The 27,252-nt window shown below is 40.6% G+C and overlaps 1 protein-coding gene across 2 annotated transcripts in view; it reads left to right on the plus strand.

The window, feature by feature from the left end:
* Window positions 1–12,061: 12,061 nt before the first annotated feature.
* Window positions 12,062–27,252, plus strand: part of COL2A1 (collagen type II alpha 1 chain) — an 88,665-nt gene continuing 73,474 nt past the window's right edge. Inside the window, exons 1-8 of one of the 2 annotated variants that reach the window (XM_075337152.1) lie at window positions 12,062–12,394; window positions 15,300–15,509; window positions 16,570–16,586; window positions 16,915–16,947; window positions 18,343–18,375; window positions 18,474–18,527; window positions 19,072–19,173; window positions 26,730–26,807. In XM_075337152.1, coding sequence (XP_075193267.1) covers window positions 12,304–12,394; window positions 15,300–15,509; window positions 16,570–16,586; window positions 16,915–16,947; window positions 18,343–18,375; window positions 18,474–18,527; window positions 19,072–19,173; window positions 26,730–26,807 — 618 coding nt within the window. In that variant the 5' untranslated portion in view covers window positions 12,062–12,303. The remainder of the gene's footprint in view (window positions 12,395–15,299; window positions 15,510–16,569; window positions 16,587–16,914; window positions 16,948–18,342; window positions 18,376–18,473; window positions 18,528–19,071; window positions 19,174–26,729; window positions 26,808–27,252) is intronic. The other variant, XM_075337153.1, reaches the window with a different exon arrangement.

The raw sequence follows: 27,252 nt of genomic DNA on the forward strand, positions 1-27,252 counted from the left end.
TCTGATCCTCAGGACATAATTGACATGGGTATGGAGTATGTGGAATGAGTTCTGGATTCCAGACTCTCAGATTCGATTGCAGTATCTAGTCAAGCGGAAGTGTTATGGTCTGGAAGACAACTCCTGGGTTAATGCAGAAGATCTTCATGCAGATTGTTTTATGACAGAGTTCCATCAGCCATGTCAAAGGATAGGGGTCTCTGAGGGTCCAGTTGCCCCTTATAGAATTATAGAAGGGGGTACTGTTATACCTTGGGTTTGAGAATCAATCCTGTGACCTTCTGCTGTATGATCCTCTTCTTTCCCTGCTGAGCCACAGCCGATCAGTCACTGTCCTGATGCTATTTTACCATTGCTTCTATCCTATTAGTTTGTGGTTATCAGGTGTTCTCATTTGCTCACTTTCTCTGTCCTAACACATCCCAGGTGGGACTTTTTAAACTCTCCTGATACTAACTTTCTCTTCTAGTGTTGTGGCTAGAGTTATTCAAGTCTGTACAGGAGCCATTAGGGGCTATGCAGCTAGGGATACTAATCTGTACAGGAAGGTGCAGGTGCGGCTGCATGAGATAGGCTTTATTTCCTCTTTTACCCTTGTTGGAATACTTATGTGCATAACAGTAAAGCACAGAATCCCCAGACCAGTTCCTTATGAAAATAGCCAGTAGAAAAGTTTGTTGTCAAGCACCATCAAAATTATATAAAAAAGACAATATTAAATAAATGTCTCTAAAATTGAATAAAAGTCCATGGTAGAAAGAATAAAAAGGTTTTACGCATTTTAAACTACTAAGAGTTCTTAATGATCAGTCCATATATGACATTCATAGGAGACTATGATTTCTGCTATGTACAGCAGTACAGTTGAAACCAGAAGTTTACATACACTATCTAAAAAGACACATATGAATGTTTTTGTCACTATCTGACATGAAATCAGAATGAACCTTTCCCCGTTTTAGGTCAATTAGGAACCAAAATTATTTATATTTGCCAAATGCCAGAATAATGAGAGAAAATGTTTTAAGGCATTTTTATTACTTCCTGCAAAGTCAAAAGTTTACATACACTAAGCATATGATGCCTTTAAACACTATGGGAAAGCCCATATGATGATCTCATGTCTTTGGAAGCTTCTGATAGGTTATTGGCAACATCTGAGTTAATTAGCGACACACCTTTGTACACTGTGTGCAGAAATATTAGGCAAATGAGTATTTTGATCACATGATACTTTTTATACATGTTATCTGACTCCAAGCTGTATAGGCTTGAGAGCCAACTACCAATTAAGTAAATCAGGTGATGTGCATCTCTGTAATGAGGAGGGGTGTGGTGTAAGGATATCAACATCCTATATAAGGTGTGCTTAATTATTAGGCAATTTCCTTCCCTTTGGCAAAATGGGTCAGAAGAGAGATTAGACGGGCTCTGAAAAGTCCAAAATTGTGAGATGTCTTGTAGAGGCATGCAACAGTCTTGAAATTGCCAAACTTTTGAAGCGTGATCACCAAACAATGAAGCGTTTCATGGCAAATAGCCAACAGGGTCCCAAGAAGCGTGTTGGGTAAAAAAGGTACAAAATAACTGCCCATGAATTGAGGAAAATCAAGCGTGAAGCTGCTAAAATGCCATTTGCCACCAGTTTGGCCATATTTCAGAGCTGCAACGTTACTGGAGTATCAAAAAGCACAAGGTGTGCCATGCTCAGAGACATGGTCAAGGTAAGGAAGGCTGAAAAACGACCACATTTGAACAAGAAACCTAAGATAAAATGTCAAGACTGGGCCAAGAAATATCCTAAGACTGATTTTTCAAAGGTTTTATGGACTTTTAAGGATTTTTAAGGTTTAATGAGAATGACTCTTGATGGGCCAGATGGATGGGCCAGAGGCTGGATCAGTAAAGGGCAGAGAGCTCCACTCTGACTCAGATGCCAGGAAGGTGGAGGTGCGGTACTGGTATGTCTACTGCCAGTTTCTGGAAGACAACGTCTTCAAACAGTGGTACAGGAAGAAGTCGGTATTGTTCAAGAAAAACATGATTTTTCATGCAGGACAATGCTCCATCACATGCATCCAACTACTCCACAGCGTAGCTGGCCAGTAAAGGTCTAAAAGTTGAAAAAATTATGACATGGCCCCCTTGTTCACCTGATCTGAACCCCATAGAGAACCTGTGGTCCCTCATAAAATGTGAGATCTACAGGGAGGGAAAACAGTACACCTCTCGGAACAGTGTCTGGGAGGCTGTGGTGGCTCCTGCATGTAATGTTGATCGTAAACAGATCAAGCAACTGACAGAATCTATGGATGGTAGGTTGTTGAGTGTCATCATAAATAAAGGTGGCTATATTGGTCACTAATTTTTGGGGGTTTTGTTTTTACATGTCAGAAATGTTTATTTCTAAATTTTGTGCAGTTATATTGGTTTACCTGGTGAAAATAAACAAGTGAGATGGGAATATATTTGGTTTTTATTAAGTTGCCTAATAATTCTGCACAGTAATAGTTACCTGCACAAACAGATATCCTCCTAAGATAGCCAAATCTAAAAAAAAAAACACTCCAACTTTCTAAAATATTAAGCTTTGATATTTATGAGTCTTTTGGATTGATTGAGAACATAGTTGTTTATCAATAATAAAAAAAATCCTCTAAAATACAACTTGCCTAATAATCTGCACACAGTGTATGTATTTGAATACACAACTGAAACACATTGCTTCTTTGTGTATCAAGGGAAGTCAAAAGAAATCAGCCAAGATCTCAGGAAGATAATTGTGGACTGGCACAAGTTTGGTTCATCCTTGGGTGCAATTTCCAGGTACCTGAAGGTGCCTCATTCATCTGACAAACAATTATACGCAAGTTTATGTTATGGCTCTCAAAAAAGGACGACACAAGCAAAAATTATCAATTTGTTTTACAAATTTCTGAAATATTGTTTTACCACTTAACTAAAACAAAAACTATACATGTTTGGCATCACCATACTCGTACCAACCTAATCACATTGTCAGTTCATTTTTTTAAAAAAAAAAACAAAAAAAAAACAAATGCGGAATTCAACTTTTTTTTTTTGCAATTCCCCATACTTGGATTTTTTTTACCCCACTTTCCAGCACTTTATATGATAGAATGGATGATATCATTTAAAATTACAACTTGTCCGGCACAAACCGACCTCTCATAATGCTATATCAATGAAAAAAAAAAAAAAAGGTTATAACTCTTGGAAGAAGGGGAGGCAAAAAAACATTTGTTTAAGCAGTCATTATCTGCTTTTAGGACTTGTAACAATCTGTATAATTTTAGGTAAAATTTATACAGAACTATTAAACATTTTGAAGAGTTTACAAAGTTTCAAAACCACGGTTTGCTAATTTTTTTTCAAATAGTAGTTTCTATATGTACGCAGACTAATCATAACCAAAGAGGGATTTTTTTACACTACAGTACTAATGACACTTTTTAAAAATGTCTTCAAAAACAGTATGTAAAAGCTATTGCTGCTTACCTATACAACTGTACAACCCTTTTCTCATTTTCTCATTTAAAACAGTAATTATATGTGAAATTATGGACCCTATAATTGACAAGGCAGATAAAGTGTAGAATGTGCACACTACAATAGTGAACTCATAGCATGTCCTCATAGTCTCAAGCCGTTAGGGCATGCTGGTAGTTGTAGTTTAACAATAGCTGGAAGATGATATGATCAGAAAACATGGAATTATACTATGTGAGTCATATATTATAAGCCTTTTGCGGCTGTAATAAATATTTTATACATATTACTCTAAATTGTAATAAATAATAATTTTATTTATTTAGCATCAACATATTCCGCAGCACTTTACAATTGAGCGGGGACAAGAAAGACAATACAAAGTCAGGCCCCCTTCACACGTCCGTGAAAAACATGTGCGTGTCTTACGTGCCGTTTTTCGGGTCCGTGTTCCATTGTTTTGTCCGTTTTTCTGGTACGTGTGATATCCGTGTGATTGTGTATGCTAGCCGTGTGTGCATGTGGAATATCCGCGTGTGTGCGTGAGATGCGTAAGTGTAATGTCCGTGTGTTGTCCGTGTGAAATGTTCCGTGTGTTATGCACAATCACGTTGCTATATGCCCGCTGACAGCACACAGACAGCTGTCACACTTGGAGGATCCAGCAGTGGCAGCGAGTAACCTGAGTGACATCATCGCTGATCGCGCTACTCACCTCAGTTGCTGCGTGGAGCTGACAGGAGCGGCGGTGTTCTACTGCAGCTCCTGTCACCTTCATGTAGCAGAGCTGAGAGCGTCGTGGGACCTCCGTGGATTACGCCGGAGCTGGAGGGGTTTTCGAGGCTTAATAAAGTGGTGAACGAGGGTGTTTTTTTTGTTTATTATTTCAAACAAAGGATTTTTCGTTGTGTGTGCTTGTTTTCTTTAACTTACAGGTTAATCATGGAAGGTATCTCGGGGAGACGCCTGTCATGATTAATCTTGGACTTAGTGGCAGCTATGGGCGGCTGCCATTAACTCCTTATTACCCCAATTGCAAACGCACCAGGGCAAATCGGGATGAGCCGGGTACAGTCCCCGGACTGTCGCATCTAATGGATGCGGCAATTCCGGGCGGCTGCTGGCTGATATTGTTAGGCTGGGGGGCTCCCCATAACGTGGAGCTCCCCATCCTGAGAATACCAGCCTTTAGCTGTTTGGCTTTACCCTGGCTGGTATCAAAATTGGGGGGAACCGCATGTCGTTTTTTTTAATTATTTATTTTTTTATTTTTTACTGCTCAATATTGACACGCCCACCGGCAGCTGTGATTGGTTGCAGTGAGACAGCTGTCACTCAGCGTGGGGGCGTGTCTCACTGCAACCAATCATAGGCGCCGATGGGCAGGGAAAGCAGGGAATAAGAGATTGAATAATGAGCGGCCGGCTTTTTCAAAATAGTAAAAGCCGCCGGAGTTTTTTTAACAGCTGTGCAGCGCCGCGGCAGTGATTGGGGAACGGTGAGTATGAGAGAAGGGGAGAGACTGACCGATGAACTGAGAGAGGGACAGACAAGAGAGAGAGACCGACCGACAGACAGGGAGAGACCGACCGACGGACTGAGGGAGATTGACTGACATACACAGAAAGATAAGATTGACCGACATTGCTTCAAAAAAGCACAAAATGTACACGGACCATACAGAGATGCTTCCGTATCACGTACGTGTGCTCACGGACCCATAGAGTTTCATTGGGTGCGTGTGTGCGTGTTCCGTGCAGAAAATGGACATGCATCCGTGTTTTATGGACAAACAAACATATCACGCACACGGACACACGCACCTTATGAAAAAACGCACGTGTAACTCCATACATTGAATAACATTGGAGTACATGTGTCCGTGTCTCCGGTACATATGGAAACGGACCTAACACGTACCGGAGACAAGGACGTGTGAAGGGGGCCTAACACATACTTCAACAGTTATATGAGGAGTGAGGGCCCTGCAGGCAAGCTTACAATGTACAGTACGTGGAAATGGGGAGGCACAAAAAGTAGAACGTGCTTGTCATATATGGTCCAGCCATCATTATAATAAATAGGGATTTTCATATAAAGTATAAAGTGTGAGCTGTTATCAGCCAGAATTTGCCTAACTACAGTTACCAAGTGCTATTAGGTGCAATGGAGTGTGTGGAGACAGATGAGTTAAAAGGACCAGATTCTGAGGAAAAAGTAGTAGGGGGAACAGGGAAGAGTTAGATTAGTCAAATGAAGTGATAAGCTTGTCTAAAGAAATGTGTTTTTAACCCCTTAACGACCAAGGACGTACTGGTACGTCCTAAATCATGAAGGGGTGATCACGGCTGGCAGCTGCAAAGAGCCGGCGGTGATTCCTGCACATGTCTGCTGATTTGAACAGCTGAAATGTGTGCCTCGCAGGCGCAGGTGGAAATTTTGAGCAAAATGCAATACCAGGCAATCAAAATGTAGCATCTGTGCAAGAATGGTACCATTAAAAGTTTCAGCTCAAGACGCAAAAAATAAGCTGTCACTGAGTTATAGATCCCGAAAAATGAGAACGCTATGGGTCTCGGAAAATAGCATAAAAAGTGTGCCACTGTTTTTGGACGAGCTTCTGAATTTTTTGTAACCCCTTAGATAAAAGTAAACCTGTATATGTTTGGTGTCTGCAAACTCGTATCGACCTGAGGCATGACACTGGCACATCAGTTTCACCATTTAGTGAACACAGTGAATGTCCTAAAAATATTCATGCAATCGCACCTTTTTTGCAATTTTTTTGCACTTGGAAATTTTTTTACATTTTCCAGTACACTAAATGGTAAAACTTATGGTTTCATTTAATAGTAAAACTCATCTCACAAAAAACAAGCCCTCATATGGTAAGATTGACAGAAAAATAAAAAAGTTACGACTCTCAGAGGAAGTGGAGCAAAAAAAAACAAACGGAAAATCACCCGGGGTGAATGGGTTAAAGCACATGTGGGGCCTAGGTATTAATTTGATCATCCAGGATACTTCATTCCAGAAAACTGGTGCAGCACAAGAGAAATCTTAGAGATGGAAGTGGAATGTTTGAATTATGGAGGACGTTAGTGTTACATCAGTTGCAGAAAGTTGGTTGGTAGACAGAAATGAGGGGGGATGTATGGTGGTACAGAACTGTGGAGAGCTTTGTGGGTGAGAGAGATAAGTTTATTTTATACTCTGTAGTGGATGGACACCAGTGCAATGACTGGCACAAAGTGGAGGCCTCGGTGAAGCACCTGGACAAAAATACCATCTTGTCGGCCACATTCAGGATGGATTGGAGAGGAGAAGGTTTGGTGAGAAGACCAATATGTAGACATGCATTAGACCAGACGAGAATGAATAAGGGTAAGTTCAAACTTCCATTGTTTTAAATCCATCGCAATCTGTCGCCTTGTAGAATTACGGTATCCTGCAAAATCCCCATAGACTTATATTAGCGACGGATTGAGATGGATGGCCTTGCGTTGCATCCGCCGTATGACGGATCAGTCATTTATTGACTCACCGCCAGGTGGGAGCAACGCTGCATGTAACGGTTTTTGGAGCGGCAAAAAATGGACTCCGCAGGTGTCTGTCGCAATCCGTCAAAAGCTATACAGTAGTGGATGTCTATGGTGCTGAATTCCACCGTAATCCGTCATATGACGGAATCCAGTGCTGGATTCTGTCATGCTCTACTGAGAATGCCCAGCATGTTTGGCACACCCATTGGGCTATCCCAAACACAAACGAATCAGATCCGTCAAACAACAGACGCACAGCGGATGTAACAGACGTGATGGATCAGTTTTTTCACAGGATTCCTGTGAATGGAATTCTGTGAAATAACACATCCGTTGACATCTAAAAAACGATTAAGGCTAGTTTCACACTTGCGTTGAACAGTATCCGTTGCATTGCGTTGTGTAACGGATGCAACGGATGTGTTGCATATAGTGGCACAACGGATGCAACGGATGCTGCAAAACAACGCAATTCGTTTTTATTTTTTTTATTTTTTTTACAGTTTTACCAGCGGCAGACTATTGTGAACGATCGGCTGATCGCTCCCTGCAGCCGGCCGCCGGATCAGCTGATCGCTCCCAGTAGCCGGCCGCCGGGTGATCAGCTGATCGCTCCCTGCAGCCGGCCGCCGGGTGATCAGCTGATCGCTCCCAGTAGCCGGCCGCCGGGTGATCAGCTAATCGCTCTCAGCAGCCGGGTGATCAGCTGATCGCTCCCCGCAGCCGGCCGCCGGGTGATCAGCTGATCGCTCCCCGCAGCCGGCCGCCGGGTGATCAGCTGATCGCTCCCTGCAGCCGGCGGGCGGGCGCTCAGCTGAGCGCTGTCACTTGCCGGCGCCCGGGCATGCCGGCGGGTGATCAGCTGAGCGCTGTCACTTGCCGGCGCCCGGGCATGCCGGCAGGTGATCAGCTGAGCGCTGTCACTTGCCGGCGCCCGGGCATGTCGGCGGCCGAGTCGTTCAGCTGAGCGCTGTCGCTTGCCGATGGCCGGGCGCTCAGCTGAACGTTCGGCCACCGCAAGCCAAAATAAAGTTTGTGATTTAAAAAAAAAAAAAAGAGCATGCGCAGTGAAATCCAGAGGATTCCGCTGCTGAAAACAACGTTACAAGCTGCGTTCCTCCCGCTGGGCGGAAGCAACGGAGCGTCGCCCAGCGGAAGCAACGCAGGTCCTTTTGGTACAATCCGTCACCCATACAAGTCTATGGGAAACAGCGGAATCCGTTAACGGATTCCGCTGTTTTCCAAAAGGGCGGATTGTAACGGAAGGACAAAAACGCAAGTGTGAAAGTACCCTAATCCGTCGTTATGGATTTAAATCAACGGAAGTGTGAACTTACCCTTAGAGCATCAGTAAGAGTTTTTGCAGTTTCAAAAGTGATAAAAGGTCAGATTGTGAAGATGTTTTAAAGATGCAGAAGACATGAGCAAGTGAATGACCGGATTTATGGAATAAAGGAAAGTTATGTACCAAATATGACCCCAAGAAAGCGAGTGTGCAGCTTGGGAGTTATATTTGAACAACCCAAGGAAATTGCAATATCTTGAGTAGGTTAGTAGAGGGAGAAACATGAGAAGTTCAGTTTTGGAGAGGTTCAGTTTCAGATAGTCAATCCCTGCTATTTTGTATAAAGGTGGAAGTGATATCTTTAGAAGACCATTTCCATTTCATAAAAAATTGAGATTAAAGCTGCCCCAGTGTGTCATTTTTAGAATATGGATCAGATGAGAACAGGTTTTCATACTTTTAGTAAAAACACTTAGTACATTGATGTCAATGCTGAATGCTGCTGCTAGTAAGAAGCCTGCAGGAGGTTGGCTCCTGGGATCAGATGTGCACAGTGCCGCATTGTTGGGGCACATTCCTGGAAGAGTGTGCCAGACTGCAACTCGTAGGAAGTGGTATGTGACATCATGCCATCATATTGCATGAATAGCCAAATGGATACTCCCTATTTATACAGACATGACCAGATTGAAATGATGATTATACATTCTTAGGAGAAGCCACCACCCTACTTATATACCAATGCAGAAAACCTTTGGTGTAGAGGTCTTTTGTAAACTGAGGAGCATATAATTCATTCATTCATTCATTCATTCATTCATTCATTCATTCATCAAACTCTATGTCTATGTCAATAACAGCTCTATAATCTTCCCATGCTCTGAATGGTGAATTGTCGTATCATTGGCTTCCCCGTCTTGATGCTAGGCAGATCTGCTATTCCGGAGTGAGGGAAATTTGGATTAGTCAATGGCTTCTCTTTCAAAGTTAAAGGGAACCTGTGACCCTGAAAATGCAGTACAATCTGCAGGCACCATGTTATAGTGTAGGTGGCGCTGAGTAGGTTGATATATAGTTTTGTGAGTAAAGATTCAGTATATGTGCATAGAGAGATCTTAGTCACTGATTGGACCAAAAATCCTACTAAAAATAAAGGTTTAAATGATTAAAACACAGGTCATACTGAATCCTAGATTCTCATAAAATTATCATTCTATGCTATACCCTACTCTATAACATGATATTGCATTTTCGTTGTCCAGCACCGTTCTCCTCCTTATGATGATGATGTCACAACAATTGTGACTATCCGGGTTATTGTATGTTCTATGTGTGTACTGGAGGTCTCTTTCACAGTACAAGTCTATGGAGCCTCGTTCTGAGGCTCCATAGACTTACATAGTAAAAGCTACTTCCACGTCACACAAAGTGCAGTGTGACCCAGAGAATCTGAAGAGGGGTGATGTCACTGAGAAAAGGATCAGAGCAGCACTGGATCCCAGAGAGAGCAGCAATAGATGAGTATATTAATATACTCACACTACAATAGAAGCAATTAATGAATACAAATCTAATGGAAGTACTTCTTTAAAAGTTGCATGACTTAAAAGTACCACTATCTACATAATGAGAGATGTGAAAGATTGGCTGGACAGCTCTTATTGTAATTGGCTCCTCTTGGGCACACCCTTGAGACCTGCTTCATCCAATGAAATGTGTCAAGGAAATAAATTGCTATTGGTTACAATACCACCCAGATGGTATCCGATATGCTAATGTTCATCTTAACTAAAACTCCTCCTAGACATTTAAATTCTGACGCTTTTTTGGGGGAAAAAGATATCTAATCTAGACTTTGTTGGGGATTAGCCAATGCTTATATTTGAAATCATACATATCTTTATTAATAATGTTGAATGATTAAATTACATATTTCTTTAATGACTTGTAATGTAATTTTTAGGAATAAAGCCGTCATCAATTAAAAAGCACAATAAATACAGTAAATGATTTATGTGCACATAGGAACTTAATGAGAAGTGAAGTCTTGTTTGCCCAGGCAAAGAACACTTACTATGGACAGACCACAGAGCTCACAGTCGAGATGTGTAGGATCTCTTAGTTAACTAAATAATATATTGATTAATTATCTAATTGAGGACAGTAAATGCCAAATATATGAACTACAGTATTGTCTCCTGAAACATCCGACTGTAAACTGGAACATAAAGTTCAATTACTGACCCTCCCTTATAACACTTAGAGCCCAAAAGGGAAAATCCAGCAAACATAGATCCCATTCAGCAGGACCACCTGGCCAGCACTAGCATCACACTGAAAACCAGATCCCTGCTTTAGAATGTGTAGGATGTAATAGAAAGATCATTCACGATTCAGTTACACTCCTGTGATCCCATTAAAGGCATTCTGTGGAGCAGTGATACAATGTCATACCCATAGGGATAAGACCAGACGATACAATGCACCATCTATGTGAAGAGGTGAGTGTCAAATGAGGATGACAAGAGTTTTGCAATGCTATATTCATGTCAAGAGTCAAATGAGGGTGAGACAATCCAGGCATACAAAGTATCAATGGGGAGAAAGGGAGAAATGCATCCGATGTAACATAAATCCAAACAGTCAAGTGATCTCTGCAACACTGATACAATGTACTAGTTATGTAAACACAGAATAGTCAAATAAAGATGAAATACATTGATCAGTATTGAACCTCCTGAATTGTAAAGCGCTGCAGAATATGTTGGCGCTAAAGAAATAAACATTAGTACATTGAACAGTATTGAACCTCCTGAATTGTAAAGCGCTGCGGAATATGTTGGCGCTAAAGAAATAAAGATTTATTATTATTATTATTATTATTATTATTATTATTATTATTATTATTATTATTATCAGTAGTGATGGAATGTAACAGCCATGCAAAGAAGTGAAAGAAGAGAATCAAACTCCAACAATGTAACATCCATATAGACAATAAAGGAAACTTTCCATCAGTCCATTCATTCTCCTATAATGTTAGACCTGTAGATAGAACTACAGAAATATTAATAGATAAGCCTCTAGTTAGATCATTAAAAAGTTTGTTTAAAAACAATACTGGTTAATCAGAATGATTAGTTTTAGAGATATATACAACAGACAATACCTGTGGCTATAAATTGTTACATCTCAAAGATTCTAGCAAGCAATCTCAGAAAAAAGAAATGCAATAAAGAAATAGACTCCTAAACCTGTCATCCATTGCCCTAAGCCTGTGAAAAGTGCTGTACCCCAGTGCCACCTGACAAAGCTGGAACCATCCTCATCCTCACAATCTCAAGAACCGTAAGAACCTGGCAGACCTCCCCAGATCACCTCTCACACAACTAAAAGTGTCTCCTGCACCCGGACTCCCCAGCAAACTTTTCAGCAGACTCAGGACAGGAGACCTGTTTTAGCAAACTGGGATTTTTTTTTCTTCACTTCTTTCTAAATAGTGGTACTTTTTTTTTTTTCCTTGACAGAGGAATGAAAGAGTGTAGGTGATGGGGGAGGCAGGACACAGGGAAGGGGAGGCTGAGACACTCAGAGGGGAGGGAGATAGGGGGACAGAGTGTGGCAAGTCTAGAGAAGGGACCCTGCATGAGAAGGAGGGGTCTGGTGGGATTGGGAGAGGGCAGAGAGGAGTGGAGGGGCTCGGATTTCAGCACTGCTGGGGGCAGGGGAGGACTAAGATGTGGGCATATACGTTGTCTTCAAGGCAGTCAGGACTATAATTTCAGTACCTTGGCCCAGAGCAGATAGTACTAAGTTTCTGCTGGGGCCTGGTACTGGATTCTCCTTCTTTTCCCAAGAAATCGGCTGCATGAAGACAAGATAACTTTTGGGGACAGTCAGCCTCCTCTCCTCCCCTTCTCTTCTTCATTTCTTCCCACAAAGCTTTTGCATGTCTAACATTTAGACATGTTTAACTTTGTGGATTCAAGGACACTAGTGCTGTTCGCAGCCATACAAGTGATATTATTAGCAGTTGTAAGATGCCAAGAAGACATCCGTAAGTGACCAACTTTTAATTTTATTATTTTTTTATATTTTTAAATTATTATTTTATTTCCTGTAGACTTGTATTTCCCTTATATTGCACTTGCAAGGCAAGTTCAGTGCAGCTTTGCCATGTATTGACACATTTCATCCAGTAGGTTGAGGGTTAATCTAATCTCACCTGTAAATCTGTGAGTTTGTACATTATAGCTCAAGGCTTCATCAAGTGTAAATGGTTACAGTGTGTAAATGCAATCTCAAGGTTATTGCATCTTTACTAGACAACATCCAGACTTCTTTACTTGGCACATGCAGCGCAGATCATTAATGGTGCTGTATAAATATGCAATCATTTCCCAATACATGGGTCTAAGTAGCAGTTTTGGATTATTGTGGTGCTTTTGATATAAATCACTTAGTTCTTGGAAAAAAACCCCTAAATCCTCAAATATTAAGAGAAGCAGCTGAAATAGCAATAGTTGAGACTTAATGATACCTTGCTGGACAGTGAAATTCTTGTGCTTCCAATGAAGGCTGCTAATATTAACCTTGATTGATAGTAGAAGCCTAAAAAATGAAATGATACCACTTTAAAGACTATGTGGGGGAATTGCTTAACTAGTAATTCCCAAAATAATATTTTAAACCATAGGCGATATCCTATCAACCTGACATAGTTGGTATGCAAGGTGTTAGTACTAAGCACAGAAGACAAAAAAGCTGCCAGCTTTTCAGTAACTGATCTCTCATAGTATTTAAGGATCACAAAAAATGGGAACTTTCCCTTAAGAGGCCGTGTGACCCTTGAAAGGCATTCCTGAGAGACACATTTCATTCCAAAAGATCCTTAAAATAGTTTTACTAAGCCATTGTTTCATGCCAGAGAAACTTCCCACAAAATAGAATTCACACCTTGATACATTGCTTAGTATGTGACATTCTATTGTGTAAACAGAATATTCTAAAGATTTATTATTATTATTATTATTATTATTATTATTATTATTATTATTCTATTATTATTCTATTGTATCAAGACAATGCTGAATTATAATTTGTAGCAAAAATATAAGCGATATTGTTAAAACTGGCAAAAAAATATACGGAATATATGAGAAAACACCTGGCTAATACGCAGACTGGGCAATTCTTCTAGAAAAAAAAGCTTGAAGCTTTATTTCTTAGCAGAAATTTCTTAACTTGCTTGGGCAGGTCCCCAATGGTACAAAAAAAAATCCTTTACGAGCCTTTTAAGTCTTTGCATACTACAGATTGTAAATCCATTGCACTGCTAGTATGGAAAAGGCATGTTCCTTTGACTTTTTGCCATTTTTTCTGTTGGAATCATTCTTCCATTCCTTAAAGAAAGTGTCTTTTTCTGTAACTGACATCTGCAAAAAAAAGGGGAAATATGTGCATGAAATTTTGAAGTAGCCAGATAGAAATATTCAATATTTTCCAGTAAACTGTACATAGATAAAATGTTGTTAGAAGAAATGACTTACTTTGTAGAATTGCATAGAATTGGTATATTGGCCTTCTAGATGGTTGGAGCATTTTTAACCCTTTGGGTTCAAACTTCGCTAAATCAAATAGTTAAATGAAAGAGGTCATGCTAACACTGATTAGGGAAATCTAACTTAGAAAAAAAAATTCTCCATGCTATATTTTATGTGTATGTGGATGAGCCTTTAAGATATGTCAATACAGTGTGGTCTGATTTGAAGACCCCAATAGACTATTGTAATCGTTTATTTGCACTATGAGGATTGGCAGCAATGGTTTCCAGATGGAGTTGAAATGCTGCCCATATTTATTTAAACTGGCCCCTGACAGTGAAATGTGAATTGAAGCCTCTGTGTATTTTACAGAAAGGCCCATTCATACAGGGTCCTGTGGGCTACCCAAGCCTAGGCATGGCACCCAAAGGGAGTGAGCCTGAGCATAATGGTGCACAGATCATAAGCAGCAGTGGGCTCATGATGTGCCCCCATGTCATATTATCCTGTTTATACTTATTTTATTTGCTTTTAATATCAGTTATACAAATACACATCACATTTCCGCAGGATTACAGATTTCCTCACATTTTATTGACCTGATCATCCATCCACACATATGTATATGTGCTATACTGACCTCATGTATACAGAATGTGTTAATTGCAGCTTAAACAAAAAGAAATATATATATATATATATATATATATATATATATATATATATATATATATATATATATATATATTTGAAGGAGAAACAGTTTCTCCTTCAACTATTGCTCCCGAGTTGTGCAATGTGGGGTATATGGCTACCAACCTACACCCACATTTTTTATTGTGTGGTGGTGTGGAGTATCCTTTTTAAATAAATATATATATATTTATATATTTATCTATATATATAATTGACAAAAGATTTCTATGGACACCAATTTGAATCGACTCTAGAGAAACCTGCAGATAATAACAAGCCGCCATAGTTCAGTAACATTATATTACAACTTCCTATATCTCAAGCCAGACACCTTTGCACTAGGGCAATCTCCTCCCTCTTACCCCAAGCAGCCCCTTTATTTTCTGAACTTAGATCACCTTCATCTGTCTGACTCAACACTGCCCCCGTCTGGTAATATTTAATATTGCATCTGCCATTACAATGACTTCTCTACTACTAATATACCAAGAGAAATAGAAAATATTTATACTAAAATAAAGCTATTTTGTCAACAAAAATATAAAAATCTGGCTCCCCATATGTCATATACGTATATATACATAATCAGCCATGTATATATATTTGTGTACCCGACCTCGTTGCAATATATGACATTTGTATATGAATATTGTTTGACGTTTTTGCATTTTTTTTATTTTTGCTTCCTCTTCCTTCGCTTATACTTACTACCTTCCGGCACAGTGGATGCAGGGAGCTGCGTACAGGATGGGCAGAGATATAGTGACAAAGATGTGTGGAAACCAGAACCCTGCCAAATCTGTGTCTGTGACACTGGGACTATTCTGTGCGACGAGATAATCTGCGAGGAAAATAAAGACTGCCCCAATGCTGAAATCCCCTTTGGAGAGTGTTGCCCCATTTGCCCAACCGAGCAGTCCTCCACCACCAGTGGTCGTAATTTATTTATTTGTGTTTCATAAATAAATTACTTGTGCAAACCTATGGCTAACATCCCATTCCCTAACACATTGGGCAACCATAGGTCCCTGCTGGAGTTAGAAAGGGCGCCTCCTGTTCATATTTCTGCCTTTACCATATATGCGCAATATATATATATATATATATATATATATATATATCCCAAGTGAAGAAAGTATATAACATATCCTACTATGTCTTACTATAGACATGAGATCAAAGCCTTGATATAGCTGAATTACAGACATCACAAGAAGGAGCGGCTCTGTGGCCTTTTTCTGCCTTGAGTTGAAGCCACAGGTCTAAGCTCCTGTGGTTTTGTTTGGCAGTCAATTTGGAAGCTCCTGCTGATCAGACCACGTGCGTCTCTAAATATAAGACCCATATTAACCTGTTCATGCTCCAATCATTTTACACTCAAAGAGGCAGAAGTTATAACAGGTTCCCTTTTTAACGACCGGTCCTGCATTATTAGCAATGCAATTGTAAACAGTGTTCCTGCTTGATTGCAAGCTCTTGTGGCCAATGAGGTTCATCCTCAGTGGTATCAGGCGGGCTGCGAGATTTGCAGTGCTATGTGCAGCCATCATTAATGTCTTCTAATCCTTGTCCATAATTACGTTTTCCTGTAACTAATTGTTTATTTTAGCTCCATCTATTTTTACTACTTAAGTAGAACATTCTTTAACATTTGCTAACCATCTTCCCAACCAAGAGCCGATCTCCCAGATATGTAAGATCTTACACCCAGGATGCTGGCGGTAGGATTGTGCCGTCTTGTAATGGATCCGCCTGAGACAAATGAGCCAATCAGATCTAGGGGACGTTCTATATCATGACTTAACACATAACTTCTTCATGGGAAGAAGGCCTTAAAGTGTCTTGTGTTTGCCTGTTCTATGGTCTACGTACATTTATAGTCCGTTTTGTGTATTTTATGTTTTGGTTTTTTTTTATGTCACTAAATCATCCATTGAATTTCTTCCAGCTGACATCTAACCCTTTTTTTCTTTAACTTTCATCCAATAAATAGGGCACAGTGGACGAAAGGTAATACAATTTTTTATGAGAATAACTATATACATCATTGAGTAGGACTACAAAGAATATTAATGTACAAAACCTAACATTTATGACACCTGCTACCAGCAACATAGAAAGTCTATTACTGATTTTCCTCATATCCACTCTAAGTATTATATATGGCTAGTATAATAGTGACATCATAGTAAGTATTCATATATATAGAAGGTCATCAACACATGTATGAATAGTCAGATAGGAACTCAACATATCAATATAAAGCTCACATTACATTGCCACTGCATAACATATAAAGATGGCATCAAGGAACTTTAAAGTATTTTTTTTTCTTTAGGGTCAGAAAGGCGAACCTGGTGATATTTTAGATGTAAGTATATTATTTTATTTTTATCTATTTTTCATTTTTCTATCTATCTATCACATATCTATCTATCACATATCTATCTCTTCCATATCTATCTATCTATCCCTCAATCTATCCATCTATCTATTTATCTATTTATCTACCGTATATATCTAACTATCATCTATCTATTTATCTATCTAACTATCTATCATCTATCTGTGTCTATCTATCCAACTATCTATCTATCCCTTCCCATATCTATCTATCTATCTATCTATTCCATATCTATCTATCTATCTATCTATCTATTCCATATCTATCTATCTATCTATCCAACTATCTATCTATCTATCTATCTATCTATCTATCCCTTCCCATATATATCTATCTATCTACCTACCTACCTTTCTATCTATCTATCTATCCCTCCCTTCCCATATCTATCTATCTAGCCATCCATCTCATATCTATCTATCTATCTATCTATCTATCTATATATCTATCCATCCAACTAATGTCTGTCTATCTTTTTATCCATCTATCGCTCTATCTATCCCATATCTATCTATCTATCTATCTATCTATCTATCTATCTATCCATCTATCCATAAATCTCATATCTATTTATCTATCCATTATCTATCCATTATCTATCCATTATCTATCTATCTATCTATCTATCTATCTATCTATCTATCTATCTATCTATCTATCTATCATCAGTTTAGGTTTTATGCTCATTCTACCAAGGAATACAAGTTAAGGGGTTATTCCCATCTCCATGATCTTATCCCAATATACAGTAGGTGGAATAATAATAATATTAGCAAATACATCCAATTAGAAATGTAGTATAGTTATTACCTCATGTGCAGGGCATTACAAGACCTTACGTATCTATGGTTACAACCACGCAAATAGTGACACTTAGTTGCTAGTGGTCATAACCATGAATGCCTAAAGTCCTGCAATGCCCTGCACAAGAGGCAAGCGACATGGTTATATCAGAAAACCTATACTACATTTCTAACTTATAGCCATGTCTCTTACCTCATGTACCTCATTACTGCTTAGTTATCCATGGTTACGTCCACTCATATAGTGAAAGTTAGTCAGTTAGTTGCTCGTGGTTGTAACCATGGATACCTAAGCTGCAATGCCCTGCACATGAGGTAAGAGACATGATTATATTAGAAAACCTATACTATATTTCTAACTGAAGATATTTGCTAATTTTTTTATTACACGTAATACATAATGAAATTGGAACATGGAAATTGGAAGACCCCTTTAAGCCACTGAGTATTTTATCTCAGAGCTTATGGCAAGATTAGATTTACTATATATGTAGATTTAGAATATTTGCTCAATTTACAAAGCATAATATTGTGTTCTCTACAAATTTGTATTCAATAGCTACTAGGACCAAGAGGACCACCCGGACCACAGGTATAGAATATCTATTACAAATAATCAATTTATTCTTTAAGTGTAATACCAAATACTTGAATCAGAGTGATATTAATCTAGTGACTGGTCTTTATCAGGGACCTTCTGGTGAACAAGGATTAAGAGGTGATCGTGGAGATAATGGCGAGAAAGTAAGTGTGAAATATGGTAAAAAAATGTTTTGCATTGAACTATAGTCATAAAGTTTGTATATTGGGAACCTCACCTGTACACCTTCACCTGAGAAAAATAATATAGTGCGCACGCCTCTTCTCTTCGATTTATTGCATTGAACTATAGTTAGAGTATATATAAATCATAAATGGTGAAAATAAGCAATGAAGTGAGTAAAAAGTAACGCAGGAAACTGCAAGTAGATCCCGGTATATATATGTAGAAGACCAAAAGTGCTGAAACCATCCAACACGTAAAAATGGTCGATCCAATGATAATTTAGTCAATAAAAGTAAATGCCTAATATTTTGTTACTACCCCATCCCAATGAATGCCTCCTACTGTATTCACTATATGACTGGGAAATGTTCCACTTTATATACCTTGAAAGTTTCCATTGTTTGAATCTGGCAGATAATGTGTCCACCTTGTCTATTTAGAGACTATCTTGTATCATTCGAAATCAATGTGTCCATTTTGGAATACTAAGTAAGTAATGTACCCATCATGTCTTCATTTTAGGGTGCACAGGGACCCCGTGGAAGAGATGGCGAACCCGGTACTCCTGGAAACCCAGGACCCCCTGGCCCACCTGGACCTCCCGGACTCCATGGCCTTGGCGGAGTAAGTAGGCTCAGCACTGACGCCCAACCTTTGTCACCGGTCTGTAAAGTTCACATCCCAGGCTCACATCCACTCAGCACATTTGCTCTACATCTCTAAATGAAGCTGACAGCATTGAAAGGCTCCACTGTTACCACGTACCCCGTACACAGTCACTCTTTGTAATCCTTCAGTTTGTTTGCATTCCTCTGACACAAAATATCTTCTCTGCCCAGAAAGTTTTTTTTTCCCCTATTTTTCTGGACACTGTACAAGTAGATGATTGTCCAACATCAGAGACATGCAAACGAGGTGCCCTCACACTATCCCTGGGGTACAACCTGAGCACATCCAGCTATGCTGCAAAGTAAAAACAAGCATCCATATTTAAAGAAACAGATAAGGACTTCTTATTTTTTAGTTTTTGCGCAATATTTGTAACGTGACATTTTTTTCATCATGATGATATTGAAGATATAATAGAAATCTGTCTACAATCTGCAATAAAGAGACAATTACACAGATTCTTAAATAAAATGCCACGCTGTAATCCTACACAAAAACACTTATATCCCCCCCTGTCACAAATGACCTCAAAGACTGATCCTACTTAACCCTTTACCTTAAAATCCCTAACAAACACAATTCCTTTACATATAGAATATACTGTAGATCAATAGTATATAAACATTATAATAAATCCAGTCTATAATAATACGACAAAAGAGTGAAATTCAGCCAACAACCGTCTTTGGATATACTTTACTGGACTAGACCCCCTCACATGTATCTTCTCTATTATACCGCCATTGTGGCCGTCACAACTGATCTCTGTGCTGGGCCGACACAATAATATTAAATGCCATATATCAGCACTTTAGGTTATAAAATCATTTTTTTCTGGATGTTGTATATAAAAAAAGACCAATTAGAATAATTTTTTAAAGCTGATCAAGATCGGTTTAATAACCCTTAATCACAGTTTATATTACACACACAATGATTTATGCTTCTTTATTGTACCGAACACAAGAAAATACCCAAAATCTATGTGGTTTTTATATCCCAATGTTCTTTCCACGATCAGCAGTGACATTACCTCCTCAATATATTACATATTGAACACAGTGTCATTGCATAGGGATAGTTTTATTGGTTTTCAGTATTACATGTACATTGATGATTTTGGATCCTGAAGAAGGAGTAGTATTTACTCCAAAACGCGTAGAATAATGAAATCTCCTGATCTTCAATGATCGCTCTTCTGACTTTTGTTCAGCAGCGCGTTTTTTTAAACTCTTTTCTCCTGACATTTATCAACGTTTAAGTATTACAGATTGAGCCATATATTTTCTACCTTATCATATATGAACAAGGCTGTATATATTCTGGATACCACCAAAACCGTCAAAAAACCTAACTAATATGGAATACTTTATAAATACAGAAACATTACATAGTTACATAGGTTGAAAAAAGACCTAGGTCCATCTAGTTCAACCTTCCTCCACCAATTCTATATTTTGTCATTACCGTATTTTTCGGACTATAAGACGCACCGGACTATAAGACGCACCCTGGTTTTAGAGGAGGAAAATGGGAAAATAAAACTTTAAGCAAAAAATGTGGTCATGACACACTGTTATAGGGCGAGGATCTGCTGCTGACACTGTTATGGGGGTAATGTCCCCAAATTCTCTCCTAAGGTACCCCATCCTGGTAATGATCCTCCTGCCTTGTATATGATCCTGCTATAAACCCCCCCATCCATCCTGTTCACATACCCCCCCCCATCCAGCCTGTTCACATGCCCCCCCCCATCCAGCCTGTTCACATGCCCCCCCCATCCAGCCTGTTCACATGCCCCCCCCCATCCAGCCTGTTCACATGCCCCCCCCATCCAGCCTGTTCACATGCCCCCCCATCCAGCCTGTTCACATGCCCCCCCCATCCAGCCTGTTCACATGCCCCCCCCATCCAGCCTGTTCACATGCCCCCCCATCCAGCCTGTTCACATGCCCCCCCATCCAGCCTGTTCACATGCCCCCCCATCCAGCCTGTTCACATGCCCCCCCATCCAGCCTGTTCACATGCCCCCCCCATCCAGCCTGTTCACATGCCCCCCCATCCAGCCTGTTCACATGCCCCCCCATCCAGCCTGTTCACATGCCCCCCCATCCAGCCTGTTCACATGCCCCCCCATCCAGCCTGTTCACATGCCCCCCCATCCAGCCTGTTCACATGCCCCCCCATCCAGCCTGTTCACATGCCCCCCCATCCAGCCTGTTCACATGCCCCCCCATCCAGCCTGTTCACATGCCCCCCCCATCCAGCCTGTTCACATGCCCCCCCATCCAGCCTGTTCACATGCCCCCCCCATCCAGCCTGTTCACATGCCCCCCCATCCAGCCTGTTCACATGCCCCCCCATCCAGCCTGTTCACATGCCCCCCCATCCAGCCTGTTCACATGCCCCCCCATCCAGCCTGTTCACATGCCCCCCCATCCAGCCTGTTCACATGCCCCCCCATCCAGCCTGTTTACATGCCCCCCCATCCTGCCTGCTCATATACTCCCATCGTGCTCATATACCATCCTGGTATATGGCCTGTATCCTATAGCACAGAGAAAAAAATAAACGTTTATACTCACCTTTTCCTCACTCCCTGCAGCACCGATCACATCTTCCTCTCTGGCACGCTGATCTGTGTGTGTGGAGCCGTTCCCCTGCAACATCGCGATGTCTTCCTGTCTGTGCCGATCAGCTGACCTGACCGGCACAGATCAGCTGACCGGCACAGATCAGCTGACCGGCACAGACAGGAAGTCATCGCGTGCAGCAGGGGGGCGGCTCCACACACGGGGACGGGTGAGTGTACTGATTCACTGCACCCCGCGCTGGTAATGACGCGCGGGGGGCAGTGAATACAGCCGCACATGATCACTCCAGGCTGTAATTGCCAGGGGTGATCATGCGGCCGGCTCTTTACTATGCGCGCGTCCCTGCTCGTCCTCCCGCCCACCTGTCAGTGCCGGCTTCAGCGCTGAGAGATGGGCGGGAGGATGGGCGTGCATATGTAATGAGCGGGCCCACGTGGTCACGAGCAGGCGCTGCTGCTGCCTGCTCGTGCCCCCGATGACCCGCAGCACCCTCATTCCCAGCCGCAGCCCTATAGTCAGACCATAAGACGCACCCCCAACTTTCCCCCAACATTTGGGGGAAAAAAAGTGCGTCTTATGGTCCGAAAAATACGGTAAGTCATTTATTCCCGACAATGTTGTGTATACTGAGGAAACCATTCAGCCCATTTTTAAAAGCTGTTATAGTATCTGCCATTACTACCTCTTGTGGTAGGGCATTCCACAGTCTGACTGCTCTAACTGTAAAGAACCCTTTCCTATTTAGCTGCCGGAATCATTTTTCTTCCACTCGCAGTGAGTGCTCCCTGGTTCTTAGTATTGTCTTTGGAAGGAATAAGTCCGGTGCCAGTCCTTTATATTGACCACACATGTATTTATACATATAAATGAGATCTCCTCTGAAACATCTTTTTCTAAACTAAACAAATCTAACTTTTTCAGCCTCTCATCATATGGAAGGCCTTCCAGTCCTTGTAGTAGTCCAGTTACCCGCCTTTGACTCAAACTTTTGAATGTGCTTTTTAAAATAATATTATATGGGGGTTTACCTGGTTCTTCATCAGTTTTGATTGTACTAGATGCTCATTATAGAAATTTAATGGGAATCTGTCACCAGGTTTTCGCTCCCCCATCTGAGAGCAGCATAATGTAGGGACAGAGACCCTGATTCCAGCAATGTGTCACTTACTGAGCTGTTTGCTATCATTTTGATAAAATCAATGTTTTCTCTGCTCCAGATCTAGCAGTTATACAGAGCTCATGAATATGTTGGACTACCTGCAGCACACCAAGTAGCCCCCTAATGATAATCTACTACTTATAATCAGTGATTTTATCAAAACTACACTAAGCATCCCAGTAAGGCTAGTTTCACACATCCGGCTTTTTGCCGGTTTGACGGATTCGGTGCACTCCAGTACAGTGTATACAGTACAATGGTAGCACGACAAGCGCCGGTCACATGCTGTCATGTGACCGGAGCATGTGACCCGGAAGTTGCGACGCTGCCATTGTACTGTATACACTGTACTGGCGTGCGCCGAATCCAGCAAACCGGTGAAAAGCCAGATGTGTGAAACCGGCCTAAGTGATACATCGCTGGAATCAGCATCTCTGCCCCTACGTTATGCTGCTTTCAGATTAGGTGGCAAAAACCTGGTGACAGATTGCCTTTAATGAGAAATGTGTTCATTAGGCTGAGATTTTAGTGGCCAATTCTATATGGCCAGATTCACATCTGAAAATGGCCGTATATACAGCTTCCTGTATGGACAAGATAGGATATGTGCACATGACCTATTAACATGCTGGTACATGCACCAATGTTTTCCTGGGTGAACCCACTTTAAGGCCTGCGACACACATCCGTGCTGCCGGCACGTGTTTGTCATTTTTTACACGTACCGGCGGCACGGAGACACGTTAACAAATGCTACCCTATTGTAGCAGGCACACACACGTAAAACCACACGGAACGTGTGTCCGTGTGCGTTTGTACGTGTGTGCGTTTTTCAAAGCGCTGACATGTCAGTGATTTCTCCCGCAGCACGGGTGTCACACGGCCCGCACCCATACCACACGGGTGTAGTGTGGATGCGGTCCCGTGTGACACGCGCCGGAGAAAACACACGTCAGTGAAAAAAAAAAAAAACATTAACTCACCTTCTCCAGCCCTCCTGTCTCTGCCGCTGCTGCCTCTTGCTGCCGACCGCTGCTCATTATTCTCATTGAATATTCACTTCACTGCCTGGCAGCAGCAGCAGCGGGGAGACGGGAGGGCTGGAGACCGAGGATCAGCACCACGGACAGCAGCGCAGACAGCAGGAAGGACCAGGTGAGTATAATAATTACCGATTCTACGTGTGCTATCGCGGATAGCACACGTAGGACACACGTGTCACGCACGTACCAGAGACACGTACTTACCTGCACGCAACACGCAGGGAAAATACGTGTCTCTCGGCACGTGCGTGAATTTCACGTGAGTGTGGCAGAGGCCTAAGAAAAAGCTTGCAGTCCCTTTCTTGAGATGGACTTGCTGACGACTTTGCCGTTGTCTTCGAGGCGGCTCTGCCACTGGCGTTGTTTTTCCATAATTTATATTAGAATTAATGACTGGCTTCCTAATAGAAGCCACCGGATGGATGACCTTTTTTGCTACTTTTAAAAGAAAACCCTAAAGTAGTAAAAGACTGAACAAGTGCACAGTAATGTCATTTTAACATTGCTGTGCATTATGCTCCCTTTTTGTTATTGTTTTGTGGCGCTTTTTCAGGCGATCTCTAGGTGGAATCCATCTTAAAAAGATGTCATGTGGACATACCCCTAGGCCGCAATCGCATGTTGAGTATTTGGTGAGTTTTTTACCTCAGGATTTGTAAGCCAAAACCCGGACTATGTAATCAATACAGAAGTGGTGCCTGTGTTTCTATTTTCCACTAATTGCTCCACTCCTGGTTTTGTCTTACAAATACTGAGGTAAAAACCGACCAAATACTGAATATGTGCATGCGGCCTAACGTTCATTGCCCTCTGAGCATGCAGCTAGTACTGTATGTAGTGTGCACAGTTTTCAGCTTCTCTAGACAGTAAGTTATGTGGGAAAGCATGTATATGACAAAACAGGGGGGGAGTCAAGATCTCAACTTGAAGAGCAGATTTTTTTTTACTAAATTGCAATGTGATTTAACATTTACATTGCAGAGCAAACATTGTTATTATAGATAACTAGAGATGGGCGAATAGTGAAATATTCGGGTTCAGATTACGCTATCTGAATACCAAGTACTTTTCCAGTATTCGTCACAAATAACCAACCTAGTGCAAGTCATTGGGGAACCCCAGAATTTTTCTGGGAAATCTTCAAGAAAAATGCACGGATTCCCCAGTGACTTGCATTAGATTTGTTATTCGTGGCGAATACTGGAAAAGTACTCAGTATTCAGATAGCGTAATCCATAGGGCTCTTTTCCACTTGCGATTTTCATGTGCGAGTGCGATCCGATAAAACTTTGGATCGCATTTGCACCAGTGTTAATCAATGAGGCAGTGTCCTCTTTCCTTTTTGTTTCTCGACACGAATCGTGCTCTTGGTGCACGATTGTATATGTAGACGCAAAAATCACACAAAATACACAGAGTGCCATAAAAACACACAATAGAAAAACAGGACAGTGGGATCACAATGAAGTCACAAGATCATGAAAGGAGAAAAAATACATCAAAAACAGTGAGATTTTCACCCAAATTTGCATAATATAATATACTCAGAGAAATTCATACATACTAAATATTGCACAGATGTCCCATATAAGTAAATAAATATATGGCCCAATATGCAAGGATGCAAATCATATATAATATATTAAGAAAACATCTATGGACCATTATCAATAAAGAAACAGTTAGTATTAGAGCAAAACAACTACATGGGAGCCTCAAATAGAGAACTCACTATAAGGATGATGTAGGTAAATATATGAAGTCATTGGTGGACAATGAAAATATGAGGAACAATGTCTTTATAACCCACCAGTAGCAGCCATAAAACCCCCCGAGACTGCACTGCCCTACACCTCGACGCACGTTTCGCCTCAGCTTCGTTGGTAGCTCATCCAAGCCAGCATTGTGGCTCAGTGGTTAGCACTATTGCTTTGCAACTTTTGGGGTCCTGGAATTCATTTTCAGCAAGGACAACATCTGCAAGGATTTTGTATGTCCTCCTTGTGTTTGCTGGGTTTCCTCCAGTTTCCTCCCACACTCTAATGACATACTAAATTTAGTATTGTGTGCTCAAAAAGGGGATAGTGATGACGTCCGTAAAACGCTGTGGAATTAATGGTGTTGTGTAAGTGAGTAAAAGAAATAAAGCTCCCAAATATTGCCTATCAATGGTCCATTTTCTCACTTTAGTAATGGTCGTGAGAGAATTTGTGATCAGTTGGTTCTGCCTAATATTACAGCCATCAATCCAATATACATAACAATAACCAATAAGCAAGTATTCTAATAATGATCCCATGTTGTATATAATTAATAAATGTTATATAGTATTACATTATGCAATAATATATAAAGAGTCGCATGTGAAGCACAGATTTTAGTTTTGTAAGAAACATTTTCCATCCAATTTCTAGTTAGTTTTCAGTATCTCAATTTAGAAAGTTTTGCTAAACAACAAGAAAAATATGGAAACAAGTTTACAATCTTTTGGATAATAAAACTAGAATAATAAAAAATATATGTCAGCTTTCCATAGTAAAGTGAATTGTGAAATATGTGCGTAATTAACTGGAAGACATTAATTTATGGACAAAACTTGACCTTAAGATTATCTTATTGAAAATATAGGTTAAATACTTTAGATTTTATAATGATACATTGCTTTTCGTATCTCAATATGTAATGATATTCTACTAACATTCTCTGTTTCCACAGAGCTTTTCTGCTCAGATGACAGGAGGATTTGATGAGAAAGCCGGAGGTGCACAGATGGGTGTTATGCAAGGACCAATGGTAAGAAAGACTCCTCTTCTCTAGTACTTGTAGTAACTTGCATTGCCACCTAGAGGGCAGTATATGCAAGATGCACAACTCACAACGGAAGCAGGACCGGATCAGGACCATGGACATTTGAACATGAGTGTCACCAATCTCATTTGTCTACAGTCATCTGCCACACAGTATGATAATGAATCATTACACCTCACATACTATATATGATACGATACGATACAATACACTTTATTGATCCCATTATGGTATCACAGCAGCATATATATACACTACAGTTCAAAAGTTTGGGGTCACCCAGACAATTTTGTCTTTTCCATGAAAAATCGTACTTTTATTTATCAAGTGAGTTGCATGATGAATAGAAAATATAGGCCAGACATTGACTAGGTTGCGAATGACGATTTTTACTTGAAATAAAAATTTTCTCCTTCAAACTTTGCTTTCG

Source organism: Anomaloglossus baeobatrachus, chromosome 2, assembly GCF_048569485.1.
Source record: "Anomaloglossus baeobatrachus isolate aAnoBae1 chromosome 2, aAnoBae1.hap1, whole genome shotgun sequence".
NCBI lineage: Eukaryota > Metazoa > Chordata > Amphibia > Anura > Aromobatidae > Anomaloglossus > Anomaloglossus baeobatrachus.